This window comes from Limulus polyphemus, unplaced genomic scaffold (assembly GCF_000517525.1).
Source record: "Limulus polyphemus unplaced genomic scaffold, Limulus_polyphemus-2.1.2 Scaffold456, whole genome shotgun sequence".
Lineage (NCBI taxonomy): Eukaryota > Metazoa > Arthropoda > Merostomata > Xiphosura > Limulidae > Limulus > Limulus polyphemus.
In genome coordinates, this window is record NW_013666066.1 from 75,725 (window position 1) to 90,741 (window position 15,017).

The following is a 15,017-nucleotide window of genomic DNA, read 5'->3' on the forward strand; positions in this document are numbered from 1 at the left end:
GTTTAGAGTGAATGGTAATTTATAATCAGTCACAAGAACGTAGAATCTGAATCACTTGAAAAAAACACGGGGGTGCTTAACTTTTTTCCAGGTGTATATAATGTTTGGAGGTTGGAATTAGTAAATAATATGTTTGACATACTTGAGCAAAAAAAACTTTGAAGTCAAAGGGTGATAGTCAGATCTCGCTATTTGGTCAGACAAGAGTAGCCCAAGAATTGACTGTGGGTGTTATGCCTTCTCTATAGTCTGTCACTTCAAACTTAAGATGAATAACACATTAGCCATTCAGTAGCTTTGCATGAATATTCAAAGAGAATCAAACAATTTGTTCTTACTGAAATTTTCTCTAAGATTTCCTAAATAATTTTTACAAACTTATCAGAATTTTGATGTTATTTTTGTGGTGAATTTACCAGTGTTATAGTTTTTCTTAATTTACTGTATATATTATAAAGATACTGGAAGCAATTCAACTCTGTACCCCATGTCACTGTGATGGAGTCATTAAATATGAGTTTCCAGTTTTTAACATCATGAAGACCCATGAAGTTTCTTGGGAAAAAGAGGATCTGCGTTATCAAAATGGAGTCTATGCAGGTGTACAGATTAGACCGCAATCCACGTTATGCCCATTACTTTCTTGGATCTTTCCACGAGTCCAGGTAATAATCAACAGATTGAAAATCTTTCACTTCTGGCTAACTTACATAGCTGGCTCACTACACAGTCATGATTAAATAAAGTAACTTATTTGTAATGTACAATTTCATCAATTCTTATCAATAAAACAAGTTTCAATGATTTTTTATAACTTTAAAAATTTTTTATTTGCATTATTAAACTTCATAGGTTTTGTAAAATTTTTGGCAAGTTTCACTGAAGAAAATTTTAAACTTTGTATGTGCAGGTATTGTGTTAATCACACATTCTTAATTACAGTAATTAAAGTACTAATATATCAAGTTTTAACAGTGAATTGATGGCCATGAGGTTTTCACTGTATTATAAAGAAATGCTCTTTATGTAGTAGATTTCAGAACTACTGTTGGGTCTTAGTTATAAAAAAAAATAATTTATTTCCAGAAGGGTAAAAAAATTATGGGGAAGTTTAAGCCAATTATTTGTAAAAAAAATAAATAAATATAAAAAAATTGTTGGCTTGCAGTTTAATATTTTACTCTATTTACTGCAACTGTTGTGAGAGAAGGTGGTAATCTTATGAAACTTTTACCATCGACAAAGAAAGAAATGTTGTCTCATATAACTGATGTTTTCTTTCTCTTTGTTACTTATTCTACAATGCCAATTACAGGTTTGAACAAATATCTTTACTTATGGTAACTGTATGTAATGATAGGTTCAACTCAGAAAGTCAGTTCATCAGCACCCAGATCTCAAAAGTAACCTACATCAATGGCAGACTGGCAGTAGGTATTGTAATGACTGTTTAGAAGGGTTGATCATCCTCACTGACAACAAAGTCATAGAAATCAAAATCCGAGGTCTCTCCGGCCATAAGATGGGCAGGTCAGTACCTTACGATTGTAGCTTCTTGGTCATTCACGTTACTTATTCTTCTATTCACGGACGAAAAACTGTAAAAAGTAATCTAAGAATTCCACTAACTAACAAATGTCACACCAAAAAACAACAACAATTATTTATCAAGTGTATTTGCGTTGTCTTTTAATTATTTCCTTTTATTGGTTCTCTATCAAACAGAAGGATGGCTAAATCTGTGATTTATATTTTACTTAAATATTCTCTCCTATATTTCAGTAAAAGCCAGATTTGATCTCTTTTGGAGCTCTTAACCCTTTCGAGACGGGTGAAAGGCCATGTCATCTTGTTTGTTGACTTGCATTCAAAATTTTCTTGAACTACTATTTCATGAATTTATGTCAATAACTTTGGTATCAAACTGTAAATTGTAATTCATATTTTAGTACTATATATATATTACTAAATTTCTTAATTTAAAATCAAATATTAAAAAACACAGATAAACATCGATTTTTATGTGTCATGTGGTATGTTGAATACAGCACTAGTTAAAATTACATGTTTGTGGAGTCAAAATACTAAGTCTATAGTTTCGTATGAATTAGAAACTCAAATTACCAATATTGACAAGCTAGAATATAGAATAAAAATATTTTTAATCTTAAAATAAATATTACTTTGCATGATAGATAGGCAACATGCAAAAAGAAAAAAGTACGTGAGAAAAACATTGCTTTACAAACCTTAAGACTTAATAAAAAAAATTGGTATTTTGTGTGTGAAAGCATTGTAATGTTTACTTATAATCTGCTAAAGTTTGTTAACATTTGCTTACTAATTTAAAAGTTATAGCATGAAAACTATAACAAGCACAAGATGGTTATGAGCCCGTGCTGAAAAAGTTAAAAACACTAGAGAAGTACTAAAAGAGACATTTTGTTGAGCTGTGGCTTAGTTTTATGAATTGGAAGATTTTTTTTATATACATAGTTTCTTCATGTCCCTAAGCTTTGTGATCATTTCAAATTATCTCTGGGGTGTACACCTATGTCAAAGTCAGGCAAAACATGATGTATTCTGCTTGACTGGTTGTCTGTTCTTAGACTTGGCTTGAAACACACTAGGTGAACATACATCTAGTGGTTGACTGTAAATAACTAAGTTATATATAGAATAACTAAACTAATATACAACTTTCAATTATTTTAATGGCATTGTTTTTCCTTTATAATGGGAAATATTTTGTAATTTATACACTGATCTCAATACAATCTTAAGGCTATGTATCTGTGGGTCAACTTCATGAATTAATCACGTGGATTCGAACTTCTACAATATGTTTGCCATCAAAGGCAACACTATAGTTACTGATCATTTGTGAATAATACTTTTAGACTGTCAGCAGAAACCTTAATAACAAACAATGAAGGAGTGTTTGAATGAGAAGAGTATCATAAAAATAATTTATAGGTTTGTATTTTAATTCTGAATGTTTTGTATTAGACATATGCACACGGAATTTCTTTAAATTCTTGATTTATTGGTCATATAAGTTAACTAGCACATTTATGTAAGGAAGTAGATAACACTAAAAAATAATATTTTAAGTAAGAAACAGAGTTCTCCAAAATATGGTTAATGGTGTCATCTAGAAGCATTTCAATAAAGCTCAAGAAAATTACCAAGTAAAATTTGGTGTTCTGAAATGATGGATAGCCTTATTAAGGATTATATCGAGACCAGTGAATAATTTAATTTTTTTTCCCAATATAAAAAATATAAATTCCCACCATTACTTATCTCTAGGTGTGTGGGATCAACCATCAGATGGCTTTACATGATTTGGACATAGGTGTACACCATAGCTCATTTAAAATGATTGCAAGAAGCTAGACACAAAAGGACACCATGTATAAAAGGGAGTCTTTCAATTCATTAAGCTGAGCTCCAACTCAATAAAACGTGTTTGCCTCATAAACTTTAATTGCATTTTTGGGATATCGTTATTGTAAAATTTAGTTTGCTCCTGGTGAATGTAATCTTTTGACATGAAATATAAAAAGAATGATAGTGGCGACCTCTACATAACTAGATACTCTCTTTCAATTCTGAACTTGTTTAAGCAGCTAAATTTGTAGATAGATCTTTAATTAGATTTTTATGTTTTATTTTACAGTTTCTTTTTCTTGGAGGACTTGTTGAGTGTTGTGGACCATACTCTGAATGATACATATCCTGGTCTTGTGGTGGGAAAACACTTTCTCAGTGTTTCTCAGCTACAAGATCATGTTGAAAACCCAGTCAACTTTCCTTCAGATTTATTGGTAAGATATTTGGTTAAAGAAGGACCAGATGCTATTGTCAAACAAGAAAATGTACAGGAAAAAGTGGTTGATTTATTTTGTGGTTTTGCATTCAAGCTTCAAGAGCATCTTAACCCTAAATCTGCAAGGGTGATCCTTGCACCCGATGTTCTTGTTTCTCAGCTGTCTGTGTTGACTTGTCAAAAATTATGTGCTCTACTTGATCCTCCGGAATCACTGGGCCGTGATTGGTGTATGCTAGGAGTTTGGCTTGGTATGACAGATGAACTTCCACACATTGACGGAGGTGAAAATTATTGCATTAGCCCCACAGCACAAATATTAGAACAGTGGTCTAAGTATCCTTATAGTACTGTAGGAAATCTTCTGAACAAGCTCGGAAAAATTAGGTCGTGAAGATGCCGTACAAATATTATTGAAAAACACTCCTCTCTTCAAAGTCTTTTCCACAGAATATGGTGTTATTACTGAAGATGTTAGGATTACTGGAGCAGATTCACACACTTCCAGCTCCAACTTGTCAAGATAGGTAAAAAAATGAGAACACTTACACTTCTGTCTTATTTAAATTACTTAAAATTGTTGCACTAGAAGCTATTAATGGTAAAGCTATGTTTCACTAGAATAAGATTAGCAGGTCAAACCTCTCATTTCTTATACAGTCTCCTTACGATAAACTATTTTGGAGTTGCTGTGAAGTGTGGGTTTTTATTAAATACTAGCTTTGCCCGACCTGTCAAAAAATGACAGCTTGGAGTTTAATAAAAATAAAATAAAATGTGAGCTTTGTTCACCAAACTTCCCCCCTTCATCATAAAAGAAAAATAATCACACATTGAGAAGTCTTCAAGTACACTCTCAGAATATCAATAAGAATGGTGTAACTTAAATAAAAATGACTCATAATATGAGTATTACACACACACACACACACACACACACACAGAATATCTCACACTCTCAAAATATCAATAAGAATGGTGTAACTTAAATTAAAAATGACTCATACGAGCATTACACACACGCACACAAAGTGACAACTGGCTTTTATATCAGTGGAAAATTAGTAGTATCATGCCAAAATTCATATAAATCTATGACAATCATATGAAAATTGTTTAAAGTAATTTTTTTTACCTTTCAATTTATTCTCCACATTGACTATATCACCAATCCATCAGTATTTCGCACGTAGCAGAATGTATTTTTCTAATTGCATCATACAGCCTAAAAATTACAGCATAAATGCCGAAAGAAGATAAAGCACTCGGACACAATAGGCCTAAGGTTTATGATAAGAATTCTATTACAAAGTTTAAACCTAAAAATCATTTTCATATACCATCATTAATTAAGACTAATAGCAATATGTATGGGGTAAAGAAAGACAAAAAGATATCCAAAAAAAAAGTAATAATAAAACTGAAAACTTCACAAAAACCTAATGAGAACACACAAATTATGGTCACTAAACCACTAACTTGGATGTTTTTAAAACTTGTTAAGAACTTCAAAATATCTATGTCAAGCTAAGTATATGCATAAAATAAAATGTAAAAGAACCTAAGAAAGTGGAATTCAAGCCAGCCCTTGTAAACGTTTGAAGTATTATATGCATACTTCAGTCAACAATATTAGGTCATAGTTTAGTTGCTAGGCAACATAAACAAATGAAATGTTACTAAAGGTCAACTGGCTTTTGTATGTATTAGATTAAGTTAATTTACACAAACAATATAATTATTACATGTACAAAAACTGTTGGATTTTGTGTATCTAAAAGTAGAACGAGGTTTGATTCAACAGTACAAATGTTTTTACTTCAGATTCTTGAAAACCTGACAGTATGCTACTCTTAAAAAATTTTAATAGATATTAAGAACAGGTAACTCTTCTAATATGTGGAACTAATTCCTGAGTAGCAAGAGTAACTTTGCCCCAGAATATGTAAATCATTATTGAAAATGAAAATTATTTTTGGGACATACATTACAAAAAAAAAATCATTCCCATATTACTAAGCATTGTGTCTGCCGCTCCATAAGCAACATGAAATAAGTTTTATTATTGTAATGGGCCAGATGAGTCTTAATGGTTAGCTTGCCCAGAGTGTGTATTTAATGGTTAATGGTTTGCATATCATTGCTGCGAAACTTTGAGGCTATATATAAGATACAAGTATTGATCAAATTCCGTTATTTGATCAGACAAGAGTTGGCTGTGGGTGCTGTTGACTAGCTGCCTTCCCTCCAGACTATCGGTTCAAAGGTAGGGATGGCTATGAAATGGGTAGTTTTACATGAAAATTCTAAATACAACAGCAGCATTAGTGTAATATGGCAAATGTCTGAAACTTTAATAGTCCTACATCTGAAGACACAGCATGCTCTTGTGTCAATGTACCACCTTTTCTTATTAAAACCATTTTAATTTAACGTGAGAAGAACTGGCAGTGACAGTTCTTGACATGCACACTTGGTCAGTTTTCATTTGACACGAACTGTCACTGCCAGTTCCAGTTCGTGTCAAATGAAAACTGACCAAGTGTGCATGTCAAGAACTGGCAGTGACAGATCGTGTCAAATGAAAACTGACCAAGTGTGCATGTCAAAACTGTCACTGCCAGTTCTTCTCTTGACATGCACACTGGGTTGTTTTCATTTGACACACACTGTCACTGCCAGTTCTTCTCTTGACATGCACACTTGGTCAATTTTCATTTGACACACACTGTCACTGCCAGTTCTTCTCTTGACATGCACACTTGGTCATAATATCTTGTAATACATACTTTTGTTAATCATGAAATACCATCATTCCAAACTTAATTTGTAAATTAGGTCATTTGATAAGTAGGCAACAGGACTTAGCTTCAAATAGTCATAAAGTAGAAATCTGTTGATTATCAAGAAAAAGTCAAAGGTTTTAAGTAATCTGTACATATCAACTATCTCTTTATTGCCTCCCCCCACACACACAGTCTCACTGATTGTTTTTATTTAAAAAGCCTAACTAAGGAAGCACACTTTATATATATGTAAACTAATACTTTTATCAGACGTTAATTAATAATGCTTTTGTATTGGAATAGCTTGTGGAGATTTCAGTTAAATATTTCTGTATGTTGAACACTGGATATACACGTTTGCTTTATAGCTAGGAGTAATTATACAGTGACACTGAAGAATTTTCTTGTTAATAGGGTTTTTTTTAAAGCATTAAGTCAGGATGTTTTATATTTGTTTCTTTATAACACTCTTGATCATCTTTTCTATTAAACAAATATGGTAACATATTAGGAATAAATGGAGAATAAAAACACACCTACTTTTTGTGATTGTGAAAGTGTTTTAAATAAAACCTAATAATATCAGCATTCAGTTTGGTAGAGATATAAAGTTAGTATATGTTAGAAAATTTAATAAAAGTAATTATCATTTCACTTATTTGAGCTTCATATTTATACGTGTATAAACAACCAAAAATAACTCTAACATTTGTATTAAATCAGCAAGTACACATCCGTGTTAAGGTGATAAGCCTCTCAAATCGCACGAGACCGACAACTTGATTAATTTTTCAATTATAATTTAGAATATTTATTTTATAAATGTAAACAGTTGAAGAATGTGTGTTTGCATCTTATTTATTTTAAAATAAATATTGTATATAACTATACATGTACTTATGTAACAAGTATTATTATTAAATATAAGTATTCAATTTCAATTTAGGAGAGTTTATGTTTTGAATTAAAAAAAATGAAGTGATTAAGAGTCACATTTTTTGAGCTATTTTATAGCGTGAAGATGTCAAAGCGTTTCTTTTTATGTCTACATAATTAAATTCAAATTTTAGAAAATAGCTTTGGTGTGATTTAGAACTTGAGTATAAATTGTGCTGAAAGGAGCTGGAAGATTTTATTTACACTTGCATTGGACTCTATTGTAAATAATTTATAATTTTCATACTTTCTTTGTACAATTATGAGCAAATATGGGTGTTTTGAAATACTGTTTGATCACAAAGTGACGTATTACCTAATTCCTGTTGAAAATAATCACGGAAAAAAATATGTATTTAGTAAAAATAATATTTAATACTGCAAGTTTCCGCTACCAAAGCTAACAGGGAACGTTAAAATATCCGTGTTACCAGTCCAGTCTTGTAAGTAGATTATAAGGTGTTTTATTTAAGTCTAGGGAATAATGCCGACTTGTATATCGTCTGGCAGAATTCTCCACTGAAGAAAAGTTGGCTGATAATATACGTTATTTCTGTATTGTTAGTTAAAACGTAATATAGGTCGTAGTGGTGTGATCTCCATATAGTAGCCTAACCTGATTAATATTGTACATGTCCTGTAATTTTTATTTTATCCATACGTCTTTCAAGAATGATAAAATGCAAAAAATAAAAATTATATTTTGTCACTTGTACAGATTTTACATTTTTATTTGAAATGTTTCGTTGTATTGCCATTAATATTATTAATATTTATTTAAAGTCGTGTTCACAAGATATATATAGCTTAAAGTAGGCTTGCACTAAGATATTATTTTGTCCGTAGTTGAGTGAACGCCAGTAGAAATCTAATAATAGAATAGTGTTCAAAACTTTGGTTCACAATAAGATAAAATGGGCGAAATTTAGTCTAATCTATAAATGTGTTAGAACTTTTTGCTCATTAAAGTTCTATGTAACCTTTAAAGTTCCGTAAATAGACAACAGTTCAGCGGAACTAATCTTCAAGTGCCATCTGTTTTTTTACCTTAGAAACTTAGCTAAAAAGAAAAGGCTGTACTATAGGGTCATTTCGTTATTAAAGCAACATTGTTGTGTTTTTTATGGCGGTGGTTGGCTTGTTATTATCGCCGTGCATTTTCTTAAGTGCCTTTTAGTGCTTTAATGTGTAAATTTTCTGATACTGAAAAATAAATTGAAATGTGCCTCAGTGCTACGAATATTATGCCTGCTTGGTAACGGTGCCATTGAGTCTGTGGTCTTAATGATGCTATTTTCCCTGTGTTATTTAAGCATCAGTGGTGTTATGTACTAGCGTGTAATCGTTGTAATTATTGTTTTCTGTGAACAAGCAAATGCTACAGTGTCGTGGCTATTGTAAGGACACTAGTGTTTATTGAAACAAATAAGAAAATGTTCTAATAAAATGTATTATGAACTTCGATTATAAGGCTTGTTATTTTAGTTGTATTTGTGTAAAGTTGATTTAAAAAATCTACGAATATTAAACATTTCTTATCATTTTTACACTATGTTCATCTGACTCCATCATGAATCTAGACGTTCCCAGTCAACACTAGATAAACAAAAGTAATCCTCTAATAACGACTAAAGTTAAACGAGTTTTGGAAAGCTAACGAAACGGCTGTTGCCCAGTCCTTGTATTACTTGAATATCATAAAATATACCATAAATCTGATTTAGACTTTTATGAAAAATATATATCGGAAAATAACACCTACAAGCATAAACATTTTGGAAGCTTTCCCATCCACACTAATGAGATTTGGGACCCATGAACAAACTTACACGTCGAAAAATAAAGGATTTATTCCCGCCCCCCCCCCTTTTTTTTGTATAAGATTCACCAAAAATCCGTACGTGATCCTGCCCCAAATGAAAAATAACTTTGAACTAGTAAATAAATTTTAACCGTAGTTTTAAACGGAAGTCCTAAAGAAAACGTTACTTTGATTTACCGACTGTAAATTAATAGTAAATGGACGCATCACATTTTACGGGAATTTAGTTTCGCCACGATATCACTAAGGTTTTACTAAAAATACTTAGAAATTACCACTAAAAGATAGACAGTTACAGTGTGTTAGTTAAAGTTGTTGAAAAGTACTCTGTTAGGAGTTGTTAGCGAATTAAACTTTTAGCTTAGTTTTGAAGAACTTGCCTGACGCTCTAGAGTTCACGGGAGTCGTAAAAATGGGATTACGATATCTATGCTTTTGATGATGACTGTCAAGGGTTCAACAGCCGTTACCGAGTATGCCTTTTCAGCTGCGAGACGTTGTGATGTGATTGTCAATCCCACTATTCGTTGGCTCTCCCTCTAGTCTATCACTTGAAAAGTAAGGACGGCTAGCGCAGTTAACTCATCACTAACTTTGCTTAAAGTTTAATAAACGAACGGAATAACTCTCAAATGTATAATGGGAGAATAGGCAACTCCAAGATTTTTTTTTAATTGTTCAACGAAAATCCTTAAATTATGATGTACAAAACCTGGCGTTTGTGAACGTAGGATGTTTTAAGGTCGTGTGCTAAGCTTACGGAAATTACAGCCAAAAATATTTTATTATTTATTTATTAAAGAATATCCTATTGCTGTCTATTTATTCTTGGTAATTAACGTATAGTTAGAAGTTTGTAATACCTCACATAATGTTAAAGTTCTAACTAAATCATAAGTCTTCTTCAATTATGGGTCGGTCCGTGCAAAATCGCGCTCTGCACTTTGGGACCGCGCAAGCGTTATAAGAGTGACGATCAAATCCCACTATTCCATTCGTCCAAGAGTTGGTAGTATGTGCTGTTGACCATCTGCCTTCACTCTACTGTATTAGTTCTAAATGAGAGACAGTTATCGCAGATATACCGCGCGTAGCTTTAGACGAATATACGAAACAATGGACAAAACCCTCTAGGCCTAATTTCGAACTATTACTAAAAACTGTGGTGTATATAGGTGAACTGAAGAAGGTGGTTACGAAACCTATATAAAAGTTTGTTCAGAAACTGCAAACTATCTGTTACTCTCAATGTTTCTTTGATAATATGTTAAATTATAAAACAAAGATGTTTAAACGATATTATATACAAATCCTCTTCTCGAATTCAGTAGATCGTACAGACATTTTTAAAATCTTGTGAAAATATGGTAGAATTATTATTTAAAAAATGTTACATTAAGCACTATGGTAAAGAACTGTTACGATAGCGGAAGTCACGCGATGCTGGGAGCATACGCGCTGGAGTTACTGGAAGGATCATGAATTTTCCGGGCAACTCTAGTTTGTTCCAGGCGCCCTCTTTTTTAGTATATAAGCCTGGCGAGAAATACCAGCGCGATTGCATAGGCAGATAGATCGAAGAGATAGATAGATAATTGAGTCAAGCGAACAGTAGGCACCGTAAGTAAAGTGTGTGAATCACTGTGGTTTATAGCGTGTATTATAAAGATAGTTAAGTTTAAAGTGACTGTGGAAATTCGGTGTATTACAAAGTTGTGTCGAGAAAGAATAAACTAGTTTTAATTTAAAAAGGACTTGTAGCGCTGAAGTTCCTCGGAAAGAATTTATACCGGAAATTAACAAACAAGTAGATACGCAACATAACATTTATACGAACGATGTGTGATGTTTGTCGTGCCATATTAATGCACGAAATAGATAAACTTATTCGTCATAAGTTACCCACAGGCCCTGAAAACATAGATTTAAAGAGCTATTAATGTACCCAAGTTTTATTTCAACATACGTGATGCTCGTTGTATCAAAATTTTACACACAATCACCATGTAAATAAATATCGCTGAAGTAAAAATATTCTAAACAGTTTTTTCGGAACTTGAAATTAATTCGGAGTGATCCAAAGGCTGTCTTTACTCACACAACATTACAAATGGCTATTTTGAGTATGACATACCATAGAAATGCTGAGCTTATTTCATGATAATCAGCTGATCATGTTAATTTTATATTTGATATAAGGATTCCAAAGATAAGTTATAATACTGCTACCAGTTGCTTCTTCAGACTCCTATCCTGCAGAGTTATATAATATGTGTACTAATTATATTAAACATTATTTATTCAGACTTCTAAAAGAATTCATAAGACAAATGACAGCCACTGATTCATTTATTATTAATACTATTATTTTGCAGAACACAAGTAACCGTACTGCTGCCAGTTTATTGTTAACACTATTATTCTGCAAAACACAGGTAACCGTACTGCTGCCAATTGATATTATTGAGACTATTATATTGATAAAATTTAGAATAAAAGTAAAAATGTATTCGTATTACTCAATTGAAGGGATGGTGAAGAAAAGTGACAATAATAATTTCAATATATTATTCAGAATATAGAAAAAATACTGTTTCCGACCAATTGTACAACAGAGATTCGGAATATAGGTAATAACATTGTTACTAATTAATAACTCGGCCTACTATTCGACTGAGATTTAGCTTATTAGTTTCGTTTTGAGCTTATTTATTGAGTATAAGTATTATTTTTTTTACAAGTTACAGCTTTTACAGCAAGGAATAATATATATATGGCCACAGCATAGCGGTTCTTGGAATGGCTCTGAGTTTTTTCAAGTACAAACTTTTAGCTCATAGCTTCATCTCTTGACCGATTTGACATTTAATTGCAGCTGTTGAGGATTCCCTCTTGTTAAAATAGGTACGACGTTTCGATCACTGGTGCTTGTGTACATGGGAATAATCGAAACGTCGTACCTGTTTCAAAAAATATTTTTCCATACTGTAAAAATCTGTAACATGTAACTATAAAATATATTTAGATTAGTTTAGAATATCTTCTTTTACTGAATAAAATCTGGGTTATGTATAGAGCTGCTAAATTTAGATACATCTATATACTTTAGTTTAAAAATATCCGTTAGAGAAACTAGTATTATGTCGAAATCATAAAGAGTAATAATAGCTGGTATTAATATGGTATTTATGACACGACAGCACATTAACCCCAGAAAAAAATTATATCAAATTGTAAAGTTTCTCACAGCTCCTTAATGAAATTTGGGCCACTATATGGTATTAAATATTAAATTGAATACACATATTTGACACAAGAAGGATTTTATTTGTAATTTTGAAATCCAAAAAAGAATAAGAAAATAATTAAACTGCTAAATTCTGCCATATACTTAGAAGTTTAATACACTTAATATATGACTTAACGCATATAATATTATACACAATTACGAATTATTAAATGTCCAATAAAAAAAAGAAGAAGAGAGACTTTAACTGTCTAAATCAATGATAATGTAAACATTATAATTAGACATGTATTTTAGTTAATGGTCAGTTCTAAAGTAAGACAACATATTTAAAATATTAAAACATAAAAGTTAATAAAAAAAAAAGGAGATAATTTGTATACATCACAGTGTTAAAAATGTTATATCGCGGAATGAGATGGGAATGTAGAACTTTTCGGATGTTTTAAACCAGGATTTGTTTATTGTTAAGCACAAAGCTACAACATGGACTGTCTGTGCTATGCTTCTCCCCCACGAACTCAATTTTTAGCGTTGTAATCCCTCAGACTGGGATGCTTTAAACCAGGAGCCCATTCTACCTTCTCCACCTTGGAGATTAACGAGGGCTAGGATTATCAAAGCTGCGTACGACGACAAGTCTCGTCCTGAAGTATTAGATGTGAGATCTCCCTCTAGTGAAATAGAATCTCACCAAAACCAAAACAAAATTTTCCTTTATAATACTAAACCAACCGAAAGAGTTGTTGACTGTGTAATGCTGATTACAAGTATTCATGTTTTTAAAAATCCACTGTCTCGTTTGATCATTTCCGGAAATTTAGCCAAAATTATCACAAAGCGTAAATTCACAAATTACAACAAACGATAATTGCACGCACTTTAATTTTCTCTGAATATGATATTCGTTTATTTATGTTAAAACTAAATTCCAGAATACTTTTTTAAAATTGGGAGTAGTGCATCCATCTTGCCATTAATATGTGGTACAAGTTGATAGAACAGGGAAAGAAAAAGAAATATTTACAATATTCATTGATTGAAGCTTAAATCAACTGGGTCTACTGAAAGAATTTTGATAAATAAAAGATACAATAATGAAAATTACGTGTATTACTTTGAATTATCTTTCACAAGTTAGTTTCTTCAAATTTCTAACTGAAAATCATGAACATTTCTTGAATCGACATTTATATTTTTCAGTGACAATTCTTCTATCTTTATATAAGAAGTTAATGCTAATTTTTATATTTCTGTGTTTAATACGAATAAATACGTCAAATATAACTAATAATCACAGTGAGTTAGTTGTAAAAATTGGTGGGCTCTGTTTTAAAAAAGGTAAAACCAAGTCACGTATTCGTTATATTCAGTTGTAAACAAACACTGAACAAAGGTTTCTAGAGCAACACTAATCTTTTATTTTTCCTATCTAAAATATTGTTCTCACTTATCTTCAAACTAACATTGATAAAACCTTGACCTTGAGGTTAACTTGATATTACATGTTACTACCATAAGCTCTTATGTTTAGGAGTCGAGATAAAGCAAATAAAATTTATTACTTACATAAGTTTGAACAAAATTTTGTCTTTATTTTGTGAATACAATTCCTTGAAGACTGTGAACAAATTCTACAGGAAGAGAAACTTTATGAAACATGCGAAAATGATATTTAAACTATTTTTTAGAGAAAAATGAACTTATTTAACCTATATTTAAGCCAGTGTGTGTGACGTCGCGCTTGATTTCTCGAAATAGAAAAAATCATAAGAGCCAAAATGCACTTATTCAGATAGAATAGTTCGATTACTGTCGCCCATTACGACTTTAGTAACAGAGGTGACAGGGAGCCGTGAAACCTTATAAGTGTAGTGAGTGTTGGGATCATCTAGCCTGGAGCCAAGTGCATAAAATTTATCATGAAATTATAAATATCGATTGAACTTTAAACTTAAAAACAAACTTCTTTAATCAACGGAGACTAAATTAAGAAATCAACAAATATTCCAGTTTTTTGTCTATACATTTAATTTAATGTTTTCACTATATAGACTAACAACAACATTAGATTATACTGTTACGTCTCCGTGTGTTAATTAACTTTCCGTAACTTCGTTCCGTCGAAACTTTAGCGACACAAGTCCTTACTTAATAAAACTGGTTTATTCTTTCCGAATACAACTTTACGATACACTTATTTTCAACAATCGCTCTATAACAAACGCTATATCAACGAACGTCAACAATTCTTCTGACTGCAGTTCAATTACTCACTATCTACACACACACATTCTCGCGTCACGTTGTGAGCGTCTTATTTATATACCAGAAAAACATATATCTAGTAAATGCTAGGGCATTCGCCAAAGTACAGGATAGTTCTAGAAAGTA

The 15,017-nt window shown here is 31.7% G+C and overlaps 1 protein-coding gene across 1 annotated transcript in view; it reads left to right on the forward strand.

Moving 5' to 3' along the window:
- Nucleotides 1-6,340, forward strand: part of LOC106458394 (death-associated protein kinase 1-like) — a 69,408-nt gene extending 63,068 nt beyond the window's left edge. Inside the window, 4 exon segments of the mRNA XM_022384583.1 lie at nt 459-665; nt 1,361-1,530; nt 3,683-4,208; nt 4,210-6,340. Of these exon segments, the coding sequence (XP_022240291.1) occupies nt 459-665; nt 1,361-1,530; nt 3,683-4,208; nt 4,210-4,359 (1,053 nt within the window). The 3' untranslated portion in view covers nt 4,360-6,340.
- Nucleotides 6,341-15,017: the final 8,677 nt, after the last annotated feature.